At 34.5% G+C, this 21,721-nt stretch overlaps 2 protein-coding genes and 1 pseudogene across 4 annotated transcripts; 2 read left to right on the forward strand and 1 right to left on the reverse strand.

The window, feature by feature from the left end:
* The first annotated feature begins 285 nt into the window (after positions 1-285).
* On the forward strand, positions 286-993 carry LOC100787601 (uncharacterized). The gene has a single exon (XM_003524994.5). The coding sequence runs from the start codon at positions 325-327 to the stop codon at positions 748-750; it is 426 nt and encodes a 141-aa protein (XP_003525042.1). The 5' UTR covers positions 286-324; the 3' UTR covers positions 751-993.
* A 105-nt stretch (positions 994-1,098) lies between these two features.
* On the reverse strand, positions 1,099-7,701 carry LOC100796739 (LMBR1 domain-containing protein 2 homolog A-like; annotated as a pseudogene).
* Positions 7,702-15,195: 7,494 nt separating this feature from the next.
* Positions 15,196-21,105, forward strand: LOC100788132 (protein SCAI homolog). 3 transcript variants are annotated; one of them, XM_003524995.5, is made up of 9 exons: positions 15,217-15,951; positions 17,885-18,088; positions 18,200-18,442; positions 18,816-18,882; positions 18,970-19,158; positions 19,323-19,414; positions 19,966-20,145; positions 20,226-20,362; positions 20,532-21,105. In XM_003524995.5, the coding sequence occupies exons 1-9, from the start codon at positions 15,436-15,438 to the stop codon at positions 20,716-20,718; spliced, it is 1,815 nt and encodes a 604-aa protein (XP_003525043.1). In that variant the 5' UTR covers positions 15,217-15,435; the 3' UTR covers positions 20,719-21,105. The 3 variants fall into 3 exon arrangements, with proteins under 3 accessions (XP_040871485.1, XP_040871486.1, XP_003525043.1); XM_041015551.1 differs by lacking the exons at positions 20,226-20,362; positions 20,532-21,105 and adding an exon at positions 19,658-19,775 and having other exon boundaries at positions 15,196-15,951; positions 19,323-19,418; positions 19,966-20,140; XM_041015552.1 differs by lacking the exons at positions 20,226-20,362; positions 20,532-21,105 and having other exon boundaries at positions 15,212-15,951; positions 19,323-19,418; positions 19,966-20,115.
* The last annotated feature ends 616 nt before the right edge of the window (positions 21,106-21,721 follow it).

Consider the following 21,721-nt stretch of genomic DNA (forward strand, 5'->3'; position numbering starts at 1 on the left):
GTGAAGAAATGATTTTTGACTAGTATTATTCATAATAATACTATGATGACCACGGATGCAATTTCCTTAGATTGGTTTACATAATTTTTTAATGTTTAAGATTGCATAAAAAAATCATTTAAGGGAAAAAATTAACATCCAGAAATACGATTAGATTGGACGCAGTCATAGAAGTTGATTCGCTGCCATCATTCCTTGTATTACCAAGAAACATCGAGGAAAGTCGTATGCTCGTGCATTTCCTTTGCATTACAACTACAACTAATGAATCTATAAATTCATTGAGACAAGCACACAAATGAACAAAACAAGTACCATTAGATTATGAAGTTAGAAGCAGTAGGAGGAGGGTGTAAGTACCACCCAAATAACAAGCAACTACCGGGTGTTTGTCCCTCATGCTTAAGAGACAAACTCTTGAAGCTCTATGACAACAGCAATCCAACTTATCCTCTCCCTTGTCCTCCTCCTCCTCCTCCACCTTATTTGTTTCGTGGCCACCGCCGCCATAGTTCTCTCGTAATGGATTCTGCTTCTTCCATGGTTAGCTTCAATTATGGGTTGGAGAAGAGCAACTCCATTGCCTTTGCTTCAAGAAGCCAAGCCATAGATAGGGAAGTCAATGGGAGCAACAGGGGAAGTAAGAAAAGGGGTATTTGGTCCAAGCTGCTCAAATTGACCAAAAAGAACACCAAGGAGACCTTCATGCATTCCAGGACCATGAGGGAGGAAAAGAATTGGCATTTTTAATTAGTTAATTTATATACAGTTTTTCAATTTATGTAACTACACATGATTGAATTAGAGGTGGGTGATGGGATGAGCACGATCTTCTATTGTTAAGTTGATTATTGGCTTGTTCCGGGAATTTTAATGGTTTTCTTTACATTTCGATGTTCACTACCCCCTCAACAATAAATCGGATTAAAATATTTCATTCTTTTCTGCAGCTGTGCAATTTAACAATTACCATGTGATGGCAACCCTTATTCCCATTGCTCCACAAGTGTTCTACTTGTCATTTTTAATATCTACTGTGATCACGGTGTACATAAACGAGCAAAACATGAGATCTGTAAATGATGTACAATGGAGAGGTATGCTAATTGCTAAGCGGGTAGTGAAATTAGATTATGAATCAAAACAGAACAAATATCTGAATGCTGTATAATGGTGAAAATTTAAGTATTCTTTCTATGGATCATCTACATTTAATGTGAGATTGACTTGTAACGAGTATGAGTTCCTGTATCAAAGACTATCTTTCTATCTATCTTTAAAATGCATTTGAGGTATAAACTACCAAAGGAAACAAGAAACTGTACATGATAATATGTTTTTGCATATGATCAATTATAGAACACTTGCAACTTCTCGCCCAAATTCTGGATATCATCTAGAAGGACCAGAAATATTGCCCCCCCTCAAATAATCATTTTCATTGTGAATATTTTGGTCCAATGCAGGCCGTTTCAGTCTTTGAAATATATCATCAAGGGACTCAGATGAGGACACACGAGACATCTTAGCTTCCTGTGTTTGCCGTATGGGTAAAAATTCTTTGCCCCCTAAGTTAGCCCCAAAACTTTGAAAACCTGTTTTCATTGTTTGCCATGTTGAAGCCAAGCCTGAAGTTCCAGAAGCATTACTAGAATGAGTATTGCTGTGATCAGGCAGGGAAACCCTAGAAGATGTTAAGTTTTTCTCTTCTGGCTTCAATTTAGATGTTAATCCACTCTGCTGCTGATGGCTTCCCTGCTCGAGCTATATCTCCTTGTCTCTTCCTTCAAAGTTTTAGGCAGATTTCCATCTATTTCTTTATTAACTAAAGAAGAATTTCCCTTCATTTCAACACCATTCTTCACCTGAACCATATCAGCTATAAAGTGAGTGAACTGTTTGAACTTTGACCACAACAAGAAGACTAACAAATGTCATATCTTGCAGCCATCAAAGTCATGATAATGTTGGATGAAAGATGAAAATAGTGAGAGAAGATTGCTTCTATTTTCTTTTCAGTGGGGTGTTGACATACCATAATATTGTCACTAGATTCAACATCAATTCCATTAAAATTCCTCACTGGTGGAACAACTTGCTCGCCTACATTGCGTCCTTGCTCAAGCCAATATCTTTCTACAAATTTATATGAATTGATAATCAACATAAGTAATTAACAAATCCCACATTTGAACAAAGTTCACTAATTTAGACATGATTTGTCATTTAATATTTTGAGCTAAAGTTCTGACAATAACAGAATTCTTAGCTTGCATACCTTTCTGCAAGATAATTAATCCTGATGGATCAAAACCACCCATATCTTCAGCTTCAGTTTCGAAAACATATCTCTTCCAGCTCCCAAGAGAATCAAATACCCTATCAAAGAAATTGCTTGCAACCAAAAGGGTGTATATAACCATAATAAGTGGATAGATTCTGTTAAACTTATCTCCAAAGAAAGGGACAGCATTATCAATGTTCCCCATTTGCTGCAATCAGTCATGTAAGGCACCAAATTAGAAAAAAGAACTAACAGGGAGGAATGAAAGCATGAAATGTTGATTCACAGCTGTCAATGATTCATTAGTTTGGCTTATGGGAAAAACGTGGACATTTATGTATAGGTATGAAAAAACATGAAAAACATCAGGCACTTGGAAAAATAAGTACATATATCTGGTACAATAAAAAAAAGAAAAAGAAGAGAGCAATACATTAAACCATGAAAAAAGATTTACCTGTTCAAATATAGTTGTTTTATCAGAACCAAGGCGAATGAGATTGAAAAAGTTGAATGAGATGGGGGGAGCATATCGAGCAATCAAACTGGGAATGAGATAGAAAATAAATGATATTTGTACAATAGCACCAGCAATTCAAGAAACAGAAATAAGTAGCATAGTGAATAAAATCTTACGAGCATATCATAAGCAAGCTAACTGAGCTGGTCTGTCAGGGTGTCAATGAGTAAAACACCAATGTTCCAATTTTGAACGAGGAGTAGTATGTGCAGATGCACATATACATGAGAGGAACAAAAGCCAGCGCCTAAGCAAGAAATTGAAGAAATGGGATTCAAAAGGCAGCCTGTCTTCATTTTAAATATGAAATAAAGCATTTCATCAAAGAAAAGACAATACCGTCAGAATAAATGACTTATTTGTTTGCATTATTTCATGTATAACCCAACTCCAAAGTTGAATTTAATTCCAAACCTTTTTGTTAACTAGATATGATGTCAGTTACAATTTCCAAGGTAATTGAATTACAGCCTTAAACCAAAAAAAGCAAGCTAATTTTCTAGAAAAGATAGGCAGGGAACCGGCCATTAAGAAAAACATGTGCAGTTGACCAATATCCACACCGAAAGAGTTACTCAATCATAGAAGTTCATGAGACCTGATAGACTTCAATTTTCTTTAAACTGTTATAAGATTTTCAATATTCTAAAATTAAATCTTCATCCAAACTTTCTTTTGACAAAAGGTAAAAGAAGATTTCAAAAATATATACAACATCTTGGTGTCCACATTTACTACAAACATTAAATCTCTTAGAAACTTGATCTACCAGCACAAGCACCTCCTGTGTTCCAACAGATTTTATAAGAATCGAGAAAAGTGATAGATCAACACTAGGTAGAAGTTGCCTCAGCTAAAAGAATTGTAACGGACATGACACCAAGTATAACAGCCAAGCCTTTCTGAACTTGCTTTCTTAAAATGCATCGCCAGAAAAATTCTGCAAAGCAACACCGTTTATTCAGAAGCCTATGTCAAATGCCTCTAATTATTATATTCCATATTCAAAAAAGGAGTACGTCTTTTGTTTTTCTTTTTGGATTGGCAAATGTTCGTTGTTAGTTTTGGTTAGAATGTTAGTATGAGGGATTCGAACCCGCGACCTCTTCCTCCCCCTTCTCCCTTCAACTCCCAAGCCCACCTAATATCTCCTCATAAAAGGAGTACGTGATGTCATGACTAAATGATGCAACACTAAATGCAGCAGGAAACCTAACCATGAAAGGAAAAAAAATATTGCAAGACAGAAGCAAAATGAAATTTAAGAATCTTTAAAGCCAAAGACAAGCATATATGTGTATGACCAAATTACATAGACTTCCCGCCAGGTTTGCAAATATTACATTCAAATTCTCCTTTGTTTCAAAAACCTAGGGAAACCTCCATTGACAAACGTTAATGTTTTAAATGACTGTAATATACATAATTGTATTGAATACTTATTCCCTCTACTCTATATGCAAAAACATTTAATGGATTTGGCTTCCCTAAAATGAGAAAGTGTGTAAAATGAAGAAGGTATCATGTATCCACTGTTGATTTCAATTAAAATCTTGTAAACTTAACTCACTTAAAATCAAAGGTGAATGCACGCTTTCTTTATCACCTTCAACACTTTAAAGAAGTCAAATCCATAATTATGTACTGCTAGGATAATAGTTTAAATTTATTACCACATTTAGCATACATTAGAGTATTATTCAACTATAATTATGACAAAGGTTCACACTAAATGCTGTTTGTTCATGGCCAGCCATGACCACAGAGATAGGCCAAATGAGTGTGACTAAGGGAATTGCGGGGATGGGGAGTTGATTCAGGGATCAGAATGGGGTGGCTATATGATGCGTATGATGGCCCATTTGGTACAAGACTGAGGTGCTGTATTCCAACTCAATGGGTGCAAGGAGGGGTGCTCAGTGACCAAGAGAGTCACAACCTGTAGGTGCAGCCAGGGTTTCTGTGGAGAATGATGCTCCAGAGCAGATCAGGATAAACCATGGGTGCTGTCATCTGGCCCAAGAGAGTTTGGCTGTCTTGCTACCTTGAAATTTGGGAGTTTGTAGATTGAAGTCTTGTGTACTAGTAAGGGAATTGTGTATGTTGTTGGGTGGTACAGACATACATGGAGTAGCTGGAAGAATGTCAAGGGGCCAAAAATGTCAAGGGTACTAGTAAGACATAGGAGATTGAAGATATTAAGAACTGCATGTGTGAGAATGCCAAAGGGTCCTTCAAGTATTTTGAGCCAAAGATTTTCAAGAGCTATATACCTAGAACACTGTCAATGTGAGTACTACTTGTTTAAGATCTTTGGTTGAGTTGAACTAAGTTGTTTCAAATTTTGATTTTCTTTCTGCATTTATTTGTATCAAAATGAGACCTTAATAAGCTTAACCTAAGGAGGGGGGGGGGGGGGGTTAAAATACGTTGCATTATTTGTTATTCATATCTTCGTAGACAGAAAGGTAACATGTTATGAAAATTAATAGAATGTTGGAAAGCCACCTTAATTGCGATCATCCCTAGCCCACCTTAATTGTGATTCTTAGAGTTGGTTGTCAATGTGGGGCTATCTATGAACCAGAGAAAGGCTAAGTGAAGCATTGTGTAGTGTGCATCCATTGAGACATCGACTCTTGGGGGTTATGATCTCACATCAACAAGAGATAAGGCCTAAATAGTGCTTATAGAACTTGGGCAGTCCTCACCTTACAAGCTAGTTTTTGTGGGGTTGAGTTACGCCCTAAGCTCAAGTTCTAATTTGACATCAGAGTTTATCTTAGATTCATTAGTGAGCAACCTGCATTTCCACACTCTGGGCTCATATCCCAAGGTGTGAGAGGGTATGTTGGAAAATTGGCTTAATTGTGGCCTATAGAGTACAAAGTTAGTTGCTAATGTCTCAGAAAGGGCAAACTATGAAGGGGTTGACCAAAAAGGCTAAGTGAAGCATAATAGTGTACAACCATCAGGAGGTCGGCTCTTAGGGGGTCGAAAGGTTACATCAACTACAGATAAGACCTAAGTAGTATTTATAAAGCTTGGACAGAGGCTTATATGTAACTTAAATTCGTGATTTCCCTAAATGTCCCACGGCTTTTTAAAATGTGTCAAAAGTTGAAAGACTGGGCTTGGACAGAGGAAATGTGATAGCCTCTAGGAGTAAATGCAAAAATGTCAACAACAAAAAACTACATGCACTGGATAAAAGTCTGACTTGTATTGTTACTGCATGGCTTTAACAGATAAAGTAGTGCATTATGGATGTCTCATGGAAAATGGTTAGCACGAACCATCATTATTCAGAATTACAAAAGCATAAGAAAGAGTATGAGGGAAAGCTTCTGGAATATATCAGCCATGACAAAATATGAAGCCAAATATTGCCTTCAAAAGCAGGTCCACATTATGGTATGGTAAATATTCAAGAAGTTAGTTGTTATGTTTATGACTATGGATGTGAGGAAACAATAGAACTCTTTAGTGGAATAGGAATATTCAAAGGAAAAAAAGAAGAAAAACTAATTAGAAAACTCTAGGAAGCAATATCTTAGAGCTAATTTCATGCAACAATTTTTTTTTAATATATTTCAAAATAACTAAGTTTTTTTTATCAACTCAAAATAACTAAGATTAAGAGGGTGAGAACCAACCAGCGCTCATGCATCATAATGAGAAGAATAAATCCAAAATGGCCAATGGATCCCACAATTAGATAAAAGATCAAGTTAACATGTAAACCAGTCTTCAATCTTTCTGATACAGTGAAGTCCCCAGCATCTTCAAAACCCTGAATAAGGGGTACAACAGCCCTGCTCAGGATAAGATAACAATAACATAAATAAATGAGCAAATTTTCCTTTCAGTTTTGTAAGTTCCATTCAAATACTTCCTTGCAATGCTTAGTATGTAGGCAAGCATATGAGAAGACAAGTATCATAAACCAAATAGCATAATAGCACATACACAAAATCTAAGTTTAACAAGCACTCATAATAACTATTAATGTTTTGTTAGTCATTACTACTTACAGATGGATCAAAGCCTCAAAGTTTATTCCATAGAAGAAAAAATGTCAACATCCATGCATTATAGATTATCAAGAAATTGAAAACAAAAGATATCATATTACAGTACCAACCTGATGGGCCTAGATACAAGAATAAAGGAAAACCAGGCAAAGCAGTTAGAGTAGTTACGTGATAGGCTAAAAGGTTAAGAGCAGCTACGGAGTGGGTTAGGCAGTTAAAGTTTTGAAAAGAGATTGACTTAGACAGGAGGATTAACTGAAAACAGCTGGTATAAGTGAACCGAGCAGTAGATCAGTCATAAAAAAGGGGAAACCCTTTGTTAAAGCAAAACTCTTGGAAAGAGAATTCTCTGTTGTTTTTTTTTTGTTTTCTGTTTGTCACTCAATCTACTATCACAAAACAGTTATATTTTTTCTCTGTTCTTCATCTCTTGACTCTTTCTCTTGGGTCTGTAACACAACCAAAAGAAAACAATCTTAATTTAATCAGATATGCTTTGATTAAAATTATAGGGGCACACATCTGATAAATTTTTTTTGGTATAATCCCTCCTCCCACCAGGTCGGCCCATTTTTGGGGTAAGGTGATACCTCCGATTGTCACTCATACCCAAGCCAAGGATCAAATGCAAGTGTCAAATCACTTTTTCCAACAACTTTTGGTACAGTTTTTTTGTTTTTATAAACAACATTTTCATACTCACATTAAACAGTTATTTCAGCTTAATCCCATTCCACATCATATGCATTACAAAGTACAAAGTTCATTGATTCAAATAAGGAAGACCGGAGGAATGTTTTATTCCCAACCAAAGGGAGACCAAAATAACAGTGACAAGAAAAACTTGTAACATTTAAGCAAAAACGTACTCCAATACGACCAGTTCCAAAAGAAGGAAATGCCTCCGTTCTCATGGTTGGAAGATATTGTCTGTAGGTGTTAAAGAAAGAAACACCGTTACACAGTTGCACATATAATTCTTCAATGAAATACTTTATTAGTTGAAATACCATACCCACTGTGAGGGGCAAAGAGATCAGGTAAAACACCCACATGTCTCTCTCCGATGAATCGCTGTGGCGAATGCTGATGACTCACTTTTCTGGTTAAGTGTCGTATACAATACGAACCTGCATCATTCCCTCTGGGCTTCGCGCCTTATTTTTGTTTGCGGACTAGATATCTATCTGGGCTTCCATGGCCCATATTATTACTTTTGCAACTCATTGAACACAATATGTTTGTAGTAATTTACATGTATTTTGTTCTTTCTTTTAATAATATTTAACTCCAATTTATCACTTTTTCTTTACATATTTTTTTCTTATTTAATTAATTAAAATTTTATAATAGATTTGAAATGGAAAATGATATAAAAGTATATATGGTAACATGATGGATCGAGGTCAGATTTGACTTTCCAGTCTTCTCATCCTAACTCCGTCAAAAGTGAGAATATTAGAAAACATGAGTTTAGTTAAATTTAATTTCATTTTCATCGGGTTTTGTAAGGTTAGGGAAAATTCTCGAAAAACTCATTTCATTTTTTAACATTTAATTTACTTATTTATTTTTAAATAAAGATTTGAGTATGCTTTTTGTTTCTGTAAATTCACAGTTTTTTTATTTTGGTCTTTATAATTTATTTATTTATTTTTAATTCCTGTAAGTTCATATTTTTTAATTTTGGTTTTTATAAAAAAAAATGTTCACTTTTAATTTTTGTAATTTTGTACTTTATCGATTTTAGTATTTTTAATTTTTTATTTTATTTTTAGTCTTAGTAAGCTTGCACTTACAAGGATAACTATTACAGCTGTTATGTTTAAATATAAATTTCTTCTTTTTTTTTTTGTTTTGTTTTGTAAAGTACCTTTTTTCTAGCATTTTCAATTTATCATAATGTATTATGGAGGTTAAATCTGCTCTATGAAATAACGGTTATTTAACCACCCATGGGACAGTCATATATCATTGTTAATAATATGCAAGACAAATTGGTACATCTCAAAAAATAGTTCTTTTATAAAAGACAAATTAATCGATTTTACAGATAGTTAAACTTATAAGTTGTCACTCCTAGACTAAATGTGTTTAGTGTTCATATATTTCATACTCCTAATCAATCCTTAAACCAAAGTTCTAGAATGTAACCTATTGTTCAAGATGTCAGATTTTATCATTCACTTTAATGGAGAAAACAATTAACCGCGAGTGCAAATTTATTTTAAATTACGATAACCTCCTTAGTTGTGAAACTTCATTTCACTTTTTAATAAGACGTACTTACGTTAAATCTAATTAACAATAAAAGGTTTTATTACAATATTATCAAATCTTATAAACACCATCTCAGCTTAATTAACAACTCATTTTGTGAATTTGATCCGTCGACATGTTAAATTACTCATGATCTTTTAAGAATGTCTAAATTGTATGTTAGTCTCTATTATTTTTTTATGTTATTTATGATCGCATCAGTTTTTTGATTATTAATTAAATGATATAAGCCTTCTCTTTAAAAAATAATAATTAAAGTTTGTAATAAAAATATTATATTACTTTTTATTTTTGTGAAACTTATATAAAAATATTTATGATCAATGAAACAAATTTAATCATTTTATGAAATATGATTTTCAAAATTTATGATTCCCATAAACAATGATTCTGGAGCATGGAAATTTTCTCCTTGCACCAAACGATCCCTAAAGGTAAGCTCAGAAGTGGCTCTCATTTGAATAGCTCAAGTTTGGGCACTTAACAAATGTGCTATTGTTCCATTTTGGGCACTAACTATCACTAATAAAAACTTTGCACTACAAAGGCCCACAAGCCGTGGAGAATTAATGTTAGAGAGGACAGTAGTAACACAAAGTGCCGAATTTTGAAGCTTCCCTTCACTCTCATAATCGTTCATTAGGTATGCTTTTGTAGGCCCACCTTCCCCCTCTTTTGACTCCCCAAGTGAACACTTAGAAGATTCTTTGAACCACAATGAGCATGTAGAAAAGTTATCCCCACTTCCTTTAATTGCCATTGGATTCTACTTTGTGTGTGTGACATGACAACATTGCCAAAGCGAGCTTGCGGTCTATTTCTCCAACCCTCCAACCTATGCTCCAATTCTGTTTTCTCATTTGTGGATGCCGTGTCACTCGCCAAATTTCACTTACGCACTTGAGATTTGGGAACAGATTAACTAGGAGCGTAAGTTAAAATAGTGATAAGGGATAAGTTCCGAAAGAAATGTCAACTTTCTAAATTCTTCTTTAAATCAGTCATCCTAATCAATAAGAAAGCGCAAATCATGCTAAGTTTAGAGAATCTGCACATAAAAGTGTAAAAGTCTTAATTAATCCACTTTTACTTTTTGTATTGTCTATAGGGTTATCTAGTAAATTACCAATAAAAAAAAATAACCATACCAGTAAGGCAGTAATGAATAACGTGATTTTACTATTTTAATATCAGCAAGTTAAAGTTACGCTTGAAGCACATATTAATGATAATATTTTCCTATTCCAAAATATATATTTTTATATAAATGAGACTGGATTACTTTTTTTTTTCACCAAAACTAATTTCTGTTAGAAAATTTAATAATTTTAGTGAGATTTTCCTTTTTAATCATGTTATTTTTTCATTTATAAGAGTTGAAGTCAAAATCTTATTTAAGAAAATTGAGTTTAATTTTACTTTTGATCAATAATATATAGGTAGAAAATTGAGTCAAAATTTCAATTGTTGAATTTTAAATGATTATATCTAACGGCTCATATAAACTCTGTAACTGTGGCACACTAGCTAGCGTCATCACATATATGCAGGACTTTGTGGTTATAAGGACCATTTGGTGTAACAATTTTTTTTATCGATCAATGTTAATTATTACTTTATTGTTTTTGGTTAGAAGAAGGAATTGAATCCATTATCTTTTTCTCTCTTTTTTTTAACTACTCACATAATCTTATATCTCCTGTTTGGTGTAACAGTAAGGATGATAAGATTGATACCTTGATACCTATATGTAATCGGATGACAACAACTATTATATCAAGGATAATCGAGTGGTCATTGGATTATCCCGTCAACGATAGAGTCAGGTATTCAACCTTGTTGTTTATCCAAAACAATCAAGTTTCTAAAAAAAGGAAAAGAAAAAAAAAATTCATTAATCAATGATCAACAACACACAAAAAAATGTTGCCATAAATCAACTCATGTTTGTACCGCGGTTGTAACTTAGTAGCGTTCATTTTGATGCACTATTAACATATAAGTAATGAGTGAGATCCTTCCACAAACATACTTTTAAGGCTCTTGAACGGCAACTTAAACATGCGCTCATATTTATGTATTTGAATCTAACTCTCATTGAATCAAGTGCGCCAATTGTTTGAAAAATTAATAATACAAGTGTATTTCTGGTCATTTGTTACAGCTGTAATTGATAACGCCAAAATATTCATATGCTTCTCAGCTGGGATTTGAATGAATGAAAAGTGGATATATTTTTAAATGCTGGTTTCGGCTTGTAGCATGACCAGACATGTCCCATGAAAGGAACAAGATATTAGTGAGTAAGGAAATGTTCTACCTAATAAAGCAAGAGAAAATGACTTCTTTGAAACTTAAAAACCCACGATGGAAGCGATGGGCCAAAATTAGATGACTTTTTAAGTTTCATCTCATTCAATCCAAAAAAACAACAGCTCTTCTATTTGAAAAAAAAGAAGAAGAAAAATATAGTAAATATGATATATGTATTTTATTTGTAGTAATAATAAATATGATAAAATAATACTCCATGGGCCCAGTGACCCAATCAGGACAATAAACACTCACCATGATGCAACAACTCCAGATTTTATTGTAGGCAGCAACAACTTTGATAATTGTTGGATGGAAATTGTAGCTAAATATAAAATGACTACCCCATAACCAATAAAACAAGTTGTGTGGACGAAAGAGGTTTCGTTTAATCTATCAGACAAGCATAATAGTAATTGAATTTAACCACTCAATATAATGGCGGCAAGGGATCAACACATTTTGCACATTAACGATGGGTAGACAGCTGGGAAAATTAAGGGATCCAATTATGGAGATGGTTGAATTTGGAAACATAGAAAAAGGTGAATTATTTGGTCGGGCACAATATAATGGCCACACTCTTCATAGATTTCAGGCTCCTCATGTGCCTTTTTCTATGAAAGTCAACCAATTGAAAAATGCTTCCATTACATTTACACCTAAGAATCTAAAAAGTAATGGATCCAATTGTTTGAATTTTTTTTCCAAATTGGTGATCGAACTTTACTAATACTACTCTACTCTATAAGCTAGCTAGCTATTGTTTTGTTTCTCTTCAAGTAAAACACTTACTTCCATTCCCACCCGTTATGGGGAAAATTGCATGTTGATTAGCAACAGTTTGGGCAAGTGGAGCTTCATTATGCATACAACACTGGGCAGATTTGTTATCAATGTCCGGATATGCTGTATATATAATTTTGCAATATTTTCACCAAACCCCCCTTGTCTACCAATTTTGTTTTATTGTATATGATGCGTTGGAATTTATACTTTAACAATTTTATATATGAAAAAGAAGAGGAAGAAAATCTTACAAGCACCTCCTTGTGATAGAGGATAGTTGACCGTGACACCTCTATGCCTTTGTTTTAGCGAGTTCCAAACCTCTTGGTTACCTGAAAAAAAGTATTTTCTATTTTAAAAATAATTATAAAAATATCATGTTATTTTCACCTTATTTTTTCTTTATAAATGTATAAAAATAGAAAAATAATATTTTCATTGTAATATTTTTAAAACTTAAAGTAAAAAAGATTATATTTTATAATCAGTAGTTAAAACCTTGTTTTTTCTTTTCTTTTCAAATTAAACCTGCATGCCCTTGATTTCTACGAATTTTGTACAACGTAGTAAGCCATCTGAATTCTGAACCCACAACATCCAACTTCGGGACGTGTGGTGGCTGTCAAGTATTTTAGCTGTTCATTTTGATGGTGCTATGAGATAGGGAATGATGTCTTCCAAGTCACATGATGGTTGTCGAGTTCTAAACTTGTGAATCACCGAGCTCAGTGAATCAGGCCAACACAAATTTGGCATATTATAACCACAATTATCTAGATTTCTAATTAGGCATTTCAAAGTGAGGCTAGAAAAAAAAAAAAAAAAGAGCTTACTAATTACTAGTTTAGTTGTATATATATCATCACACATGGCTACGTTAATCAAACATAGACCTGCCCCTTGTTTTTCCATTTCTAACACGAGCAAAATTTTCTCACTCAAATATATGGCACATTAATAAATTGACTGCTTTAATTTGGACCGCAAATATCATGATTTACCGACCCTCTCTTTATAGACCAGAAAAGTGGAAAAAGAGAAATCATTATTACCAAGAATCCCAGGTCATTGTTGAAGTTCTTCCCAAATTCCAAGCTCAGATTTTCAATAGTGTGGCATGTTCTCGATTATTAAAAGAATTTCCAATCTGTACACGTTGAACTAATCAAAACAACCAAGGAAGACTGTGAATGGTGTTTCCTAATGCTGACATCATCCATGAACTGCTAGGGTGTTTCCGACTTCATAACCCAATTATTATAACCCATATGCCTTTGCGAGCAATTAGAGAATGATTAAGATTATTATTGTTTAATATCATTGGGCATATTATGCACAAATCTTCACACACCAACCCAATTGCAGATGTTTATATGATGGACCTATGAGCAAATTAGACCCAAGTGTTCCCAAAAACAAAATGTTACATTAAAATATACTACAAACTTTCTGAATGCATGCCAGTTAACATCCTTTAACTTTAATTTATTATTTGAGATTTACCATGGTGATATATTCCTCAGAAACAAACTTTACCATATCTAATTCTGCTGAATCGTTGTTGTAAACGTACGTACGTATGTATACATCACACTGTTTTTCTTTTAAAAACGTACATTACACTTGAAAACAATAGCGCTATAGTATATACTCTAATGTGAAGTTTCTATCAGTTGTGTAAATACATGCGTGAAAATGACATATAACTAAATTCCAAATTAATGGATATCATGATGAATCAATTAAGGTCCACCACTTAAAAACTGCATTTATGGTGTAACGAATGGACGATGGCTGAATTAAATACGAGCCAACGCAGCATGAAGAGATAGAGAGAGAAGGAGTAAGCGTTGCTTCGCAATTAGTTGGACATTTTTCACGAAAAAGAAATTAGTTCCACGTTTGGTGCCTGCAAGGAACTTAAAGAAAGAGTGTCTCTATCTTTGGTTTACCAGAACAGTTTCTTTATTGAAATATACCTGTATTTCAAAGTTTGACTAATTTTGCGTATAAACACGGCTAGAAAAATAATAATAATAGAACCTACCACATTTAAAAGTAATACTAGTATTGTTTAATAGAGATAATAATTACGTTGATCTTTGAAAAATTCTGAAAAAGACTTCAGACACCAATGTTTTTCTGAGCATCATTATTCATCCATTTGTTTAATCTACATACAGGTGATAATAAAATAATTTCTGGCCTATTAGAGCTGTCCCCAAAGTAGGAAAGAGCCAACCCCATAGCAACGTTTGTTTTGGCTGACGTTGTTGGGATTTCATTTGTAAGGCCGTAGTTTTTTTCATTTCTAGCTCCTCCGTTTTGCTATTGCTTTCATTTCTCACGTAACCTAAAAAGAAAAAAGAAAATTAATTGCTGCCTCTCTAGTACAAAAGCCAAAATAAATTGGCTGGAAAGAAAGTCCCTTCATCAAATAATCCAAAATCTTAACACCGTCATTCGCTTCTATCTCAAACAGCCAAAAAGAAAACCAAAAAAAGCAAAAGCGAAAGAAACCGCAATTTCAATTTTCTTTTTTTCCCCTAAAGAAAACATCTCAACACCAGTCACACCTCCGTTAAAACAACAACAACAACAACTGCATAGTGTGTACTCTATAGCCTAATATTAGACATGTACTAGTCTTCTTTTTTTTTTTTAGTTCAATGGGTATGACTATGAGGATGAATATGGAATAATTGTGAAAATTAAATAATTTTAATCATTCATTACATGAGTTTTTATTTGGATAAATTTGCTGAACTCAAACTTAATATGATTATCACCCAGTTCTTATTTAAAAATTTCTCCTTATTAATATTTAATATGATATTAGATATTTCTGTTACTAATTATGAAAGTCGAGAAATTTCTGATACTTTAACTCTGTAAAAAAGGTCATAGAGTATGCACGTATTATTTATTTCTACTATATATTTAATATAATTATGATATAGTAAAAGAAAATTATAATATAATTATATTATATACTTTTCTTACACAGTGTTTGACAAACAAAAATTGTAACCGCCCTCTCCAGTCTTCACCGTTCCTCTCTTTTTCCGACGCGCACACACAAATTTCGTTTCTATTTTCCGACTACCACTCTCTTTCTCCAATTCTCCGATGACCGGCGGCGACGAGCGTCACTGGACGGAGACCTAAAAACATCTCTCTCTCCCTCCCTCTCACACACTCATTCTTCGGCAGGCATGTCCGAGGACGCGAACCTGGCTCTGCAGACGTTCCGCGCGCTGGTGGAGAGCGCTGACCGGAAGTTCGGCCGGGTGCGCGACGTGCCGGCCTACGGCGGCGGCGCGAGCCAGCAGCAGCAGCAGCATCACGCGTTCCAGAAGGTGTTCAAGGCCTACACGCGGCTGTGGAAGTACCAGCAGGAGAACCGTGCGAAGCTGGTGGAGTGCGGCATGAAGCGGTGGGAAATCGGCGAGATCGCGAGCCGAATCGGACAGCTGTACTTCGGGCAGTACATGAGGAGCAGCGAGTGCAGGTTCCTCGTCGAGGCCTACGTCTTCTACGAGGCCATACTCAGCAGAAGATACTTCCAGGGATCCGAACCCAACGCCAAAGATCTCGGAGTTCGCTCGAAGGAGTTGAGGTTCTACGCGCGCTTTTTGCTCGTTTCGGTTATTCTCAACCGCACCGAGATGGTTAAGCATCTCGTCGAACGCTTTGGGGCTTTGGTTGAGGATTGCAGGACTACCTTTCGGGTAATGCATTGTTTCTCATCTCAATTTGACTTAATTTTTTGTTTCAGCTTTCCGAAACCAAACTGAACTACTAATTCATCTTCATCTTTTTTATTTGTGTGTATGTGTGTAGTTATTTTATTTTCTTGTTTTTGTCAATGAAGTTGTTAGGAGTGAAAAGATGTGTGATGTGCTTGGTGTTTCCTTTCTTGTGTTCGACGCTGAAAAGTGAAAATACTTTTAACTTAGAGATTAAGTAAGAAGTTGCTCTGAGTAGATCAACTGTTTCTTGGTCATTGCATGATACTTGATTTAGGGTCCATAGGTTTCGTCTGAGGATGATTCGAATAGCTTCTCTTGTTTTGTCTGGGCTATATGATAGAACAGAACCGCGAGGTTTTGAGGACTTGATCTGTGTAATGACCCCACCTAGCCTCGGTTGTTCTTCCATGTGATATGGTTGGTAGAATTCGCGGTTGTTTTTTTGGATAGAATCCATGTCACTAAATTATGTTAGTTTCATCGTTTGATGGCAATTCCATTGTAGGAGATTTCTGTAATTAGTAATGTAATCTTTGTTTCATTGACATCTGATTTCACATGATAAAATTGATGGGTATCTAATGGATATTTGTTTAAGCAAACTTTCCGTTCCCTTTGTTATAGAATAGGTTATTTTCATAGCCTTTGCAGCAACATTCTCTTTTGGTTACATCTGACTATTGTATGAACTATGAACTATGAAAGTGATCAGGAGTGCTCTGGATTAGGATATATATCAAGGTTATAGAAGTTACTCAGTTTTAAAGTAATAAAGAAAAGCAAGTGATGATTCTTTTTAAAAGAAATAGCCTCTCATTTTAGAACCATATTATTGCTGGATCAACTGAATTTCAAATTGTACGCTTCTATTCTATACTGACTGCAGGGGCCAGTTTTCTAGAATAAATTGTTGGTGTGGTGATAATTTTCTTTTCAAATCTTACATGAAGCTCTTTTCAGCAAGTATATAATAATAAAGAAATAAATTGCTGTTAGTGGGCAAAACAAAACAAATGATTCAGAAGTTCCTAAGTTATACTGACTATGGAGAGCAGTTTTCCAGAATAACATTGTTGGTGCAAATATGATTTTCTTTCCTAACCCTATCTATATATAGGGTGTGTAACAAATGAGAGCATGAGATGTTGGCAGAATCAATCTTGACCATACTACTGAACATTGATAGTCAAGATTGTTTTACTTAAATCTAATATTGGTCATCTATTTATGATTTTATGGTCAAAATCAGTTCTCTCATAAGAGCATGCTCTCATCTGATATGCTCCTATAGTCCTATGCACACATAGTTCAATGATCGATTTGTTGAAAGTCTGATATGAAATTCTTGTCAGTAAGTACATATTAATAAAAACAAATTGCAGCTAGTTGCCAAGACAAAAGGTTCTGAAGTTCCTAAATGTATTACACATGTTGATTTGATAAGTAGATCACAGACCATGAGAATAAAAGTGTTATGCTTGAAATAATGTTACTTAACTATTTGCATGATGACAACAGTCCTATTGACTATATTTGGTAATTTTTGTAAAATTACTTGAACTTTTTGTCTCTCGCCTGAGACCTTGGTCATCTCTGCGTAAGACTGCATTGCTTGGCTTCAGGTGTTCATCTCTTATAAATTTACTTCATTAGATTATTTTGCACGTTTGATTATCTGAAGTCAAGCTTCCACTTCTCAATCTGATTGTTTTATATCATTTCACTTTTTAACCCATACTGTTCATTATTAACATTGAACTTTTTGTTTTTCTTCAAGATAAAAAAAAATCTCATGAAACTTTGCTATAATATACTTTGTTGATGCTTTGTATTCCACTATTCATCTGGAGAAAACATTATATCTATATTACCTGGTTAACTTATGAATGTGAATCATTTTATTTCATTTCAGGAAACTAACTTTAAGGAATGGAGGCAAGTGGTGACAGAAATTAACCGTTTCACGAAAGTTGACAAGGGCTTTAGTTTCAGGCCCATGCGTTATTGTGCCACATTTGATACTCATCGAGCTTCTCTTCCTTATGTGGCTCGTTTTCATGCAAAGAGGGTTTTGAAATTTCAAGATGCACTGTTGACAAGCTATCATCGAAATGAGGTTAATACTGATTCATGTTGCCAGGGTTGTTTTTAGATTTGGATTAATAAATTACTTTAGTACCTGAAAGGACTGAAGCTTTTGAATCTTTATATATTCTCTCACCTACAGGTCAAGTTTGCTGAGCTTACATTGGACATCTATAGAATGATACAATGTTTAGAATGGGAGCCTAGTGGAGTATTCTACCAAAAACATACAGTTAAACCTAAGGAGAATGGTGACATAATTGATCATTCAGGAGCTTCCGGGATAATAGACATGAATCTTACTGCAGATATGACCGATCCAACTGTACCTCCTAATCCTAGAAAGGCTTCCCTGTACCGTCCATCTGTGACACATGTGATAGCAGTGAGTTTTCAAGCCTATTGGAAAATTTGTGTTACATACTTGTTTGTCTATTTACTAAAATCTATAGGCAGTTCTGAGAACTAGGCTTCTTCAATATCAAATAGTATTTCATGGCTATTTTATGGCTTCTCCTATCAGGACTGGGATATTCTTGGTTCTTGTGTATATTATAATATGCTTTCTTGTCTGTTCGTGCACACATACATGTGGTTGTGTTTGTTTTTTCCTTCATGCTGTGTGATCTGATTCATGAATTGATGCCAAAATGTTCACTTGTCAAAAGTGGCTGTTTACATCCTATTGATATTTAATTTTTCTTATGTTGTTTAACACAATTTGTTGTTTCTTATATAAACTTCATGATGTTATGCAGGTTTTGGCTACTATTTGTGAGGAGCTGCCACCAGACTGTGTTGTGCTAGTATATCTTTCAGCCTCAGGTTTACATTTGCTCTGTCTTTTCAAATATAGTCTCTCTCTCATGTCCTGTTATACTAGGTTAGTTACCTTAATGATCACTTATGCAGGGAAGGCTGGTCTTAATAATGTCTCTCAGGTGGAGAATTTTAGCGGTTCATCCAAATATTCAAGACACAAAGTCCTCTCTCAGACTTCCCAAGGACAGAATTCTGAACCTTCCGAAACTCAAAATAATGGCAAGAGAGAACTGAGCTATTATGACAATTATCTGTGGTTTGGTCCCAAGGGAAATAGTGGTTAGTCTATTCTCTGTCAAATTTATGTTCAGATTGTTCTAGGAAATGTTACAAACATGTTATATTTTCTCTTCATTTTATGGGTTAGTTTTAATTAAATGTTATATAAAAAACAATCATCTCTGTTGTAGCTGCACTTACATGTGCTTTATTTGAATCATCAGGTTCAAATAATCTCTACCCTGGTGATCTTATCCCCTTCACTAGGAAACCTCTTTTCCTGATTATTGACAGTGATAACAGCCATGCATTCAAGGCAGGTTTGTCAAAACTCAGAACTTGTGTATAAGTTGCCTGTGAACTTTGTTAGGCGGAGCTGTTCAGGATATTTATTCCTTGAATCTAATTTTACTTGTTAATGGCTTGGTGACATTTGTAATTAGTTTATTACTGTGCAGTCTGAGGGTTTGTTGTAACACTTTAAATTGAATTTTAACTCGCTAACCTCAGAAAACCTTGCCTTGTTGAATTTCTTCCAACAATTTGAATATGAATGTAGAACTTTCTCAGAGGACAAAGTTGAATGGGTGGAAAGAAAGAACCGTTGCCAACAATTCATGTTTACTTACAAAAAGAATGGCAAATACAGCATCCTTCTGGGTTATAATGATTTTGTGGTTAGTTTTTTTTTAGGTGTGGGTGTGTTGGGGGGGTTAATATTTGCTTGTTGGCTTGTTCCATGTTAAACGTATATTGGAATTGATAGGAATTAGAAAATGCTGTATTTTTTAGGCTTGAGAATTGATTGACCCATTTTATTTACTTTGACAAGCCTTGATTGATTGTGTACGTCATAAATTATTGCAGGTTTTACATGGGGCTGAAAGGGGTGAAACGGCTGCTCTATTTCTTTCACCTTTAAGACCGATTTTCAAGAATCCCTCTGATGTAAATTCAAATAATGGAAGCCAATTTACCTTTTTTTTGACTGCTCCTTTGTCAGCATTTTGCCAAATGATTGGTCTCTCCCCCAACGAGTCTGATACAGTAAGCAATGCACGAATAATCTTAACCCTTCTCAGATTAACTTTTAATTCTTGTTGGTCTAATTTTGTGTTAACCTGTAGGATGTCTACAATGAAGCAGAGAACATAATCGCTAATGCTTTGACTGAGTGGGAAATAATTCTTTGCTCATCAACTACCATGGATTTAGTATGGGCGCAGGTTATAAGTGATCCATTTCTAAGGCGGCTTATTCTAAGGTATTTACTCTCTAGTTTTTAGCCAATGTAATCTTTTTTCTTATTTGTTTTAATTGGTGATTGTTTTGGAGAATCACAAAGTTTACTGCTATTTGGACTTCAAGCGCTATTAAATCTAAGTTATTGGATGGGCTTGCTGTATGACATGTTGGTATCATTTTATGTACAGATTCATATTCTGCCGATCCGTGATATCTTTTTTCTGCCCACCTGAGGAAAGTGAACTGTACCTGCCACTTTGTTTACCCCATCTACCGTCTTCTGTTGCACCAACGTCTGAAGCTGTGCGTTCTGCTGTTGTGCAACTTGCCATGCACTTTGACGTTGCTGACTCCTTTCACTTTACTGAAACATAAGATTTTGGGACTTTAAAAAGTAACGAGTAAAATGTTAGGCTTACATGCAGGCTTTGGAAGCTAAGGATTCTCAGATCAAAGGAATACAAAACATTATATGAGTTGACCTTTCGGGCGACAGGACAAGAGTATTTACTGTGGGGCATGGGCTGTCTGGTGGAAAAAGAGATTGTTTGCCTCTGCTTGTTGTGTTGCTTTATTCGACCCCACCTGCTTCATTGATCTATATGCTGTATTTGGTGGTTTGCTCTGTAATGTTAAGGTTAGGTCATGATGGGTGCATGGTGACTTTTCATGTGTTTGGTCGTGGCAAGATAATTTTGTTTTTGTAACGTGGCAAGATAGTTGTTAGTTTAAATATTTGTTCATACTTCATAGCTTTGAAAAGGGAAAAAAAAAAGGAATTCATTGTCAATTTTACCTTTTTTTAGCAGAATTGGACGGTATTGAATCAACATTGATTGAGGAGGATGTATTCTGGGAAGAACTAATTCCGTCAAAACCCAAAAGTAAATTACTTACCCTGTATATTCAATTTTAGAGTTTTACCATATTTATTTATAGAAACATTGAACAATATATCATGCGGTTATTATGATAATACAATCTGATAGACAACAAATAGCTAACTACTGTGAAGACTAAATACTACAAAGACTACAGTTAAAAGCTAAAGAGAAAGAGAAGAATCAAAATATAAAGGTAAAAACTGATATTTTATAATACATAAAATTTTGTTTTTATAATTACTGTAAGATTATCACAAAAGTCAAATGGGGCGGTAAACAACTCTTATTACTAAGCTGAGTATAGCGAATTCTAAATAAACACAATGCAGCTAATAGTTCCAATTTTGAATAACTTAAATTATTTTGTAATAATGTTTATCTTTATAGAGTACATTAATAAATCACATTATTTTTTTATCACATATTTTCCACTAAAAGCAATCTTGTGAGTAAGAGTGATAAAAAATTTCCTACCAATATTTAACACAAGTGCA

This window comes from Glycine max, chromosome 5 (genome assembly GCF_000004515.6).
Source record: "Glycine max cultivar Williams 82 chromosome 5, Glycine_max_v4.0, whole genome shotgun sequence".
Lineage (NCBI taxonomy): Eukaryota > Viridiplantae > Streptophyta > Magnoliopsida > Fabales > Fabaceae > Glycine > Glycine max.

Excerpts from the sequence above, each read along its gene's own strand:
- LOC100787601 (XM_003524994.5), top strand. The coding sequence starts at position 325 with ATGAAGTTAGAAGCAGTAGGAGGAGGGTGTAAGTACCACCCAAATAAC.
- LOC100788132 (XM_003524995.5), top strand. The coding sequence starts at position 15,436 with ATGTCCGAGGACGCGAACCTGGCTCTGCAGACGTTCCGCGCGCTGGTG. Across the intron at positions 15,952-17,884 it reads ATTGCAGGACTACCTTTCGG|GAAACTAACTTTAAGGAATG; the intron begins GTAATGCATTGT and ends ATTTCATTTCAG. Across the intron at positions 19,159-19,322 it reads TGGTCCCAAGGGAAATAGTG|GTTCAAATAATCTCTACCCT; the intron begins GTTAGTCTATTC and ends TTGAATCATCAG.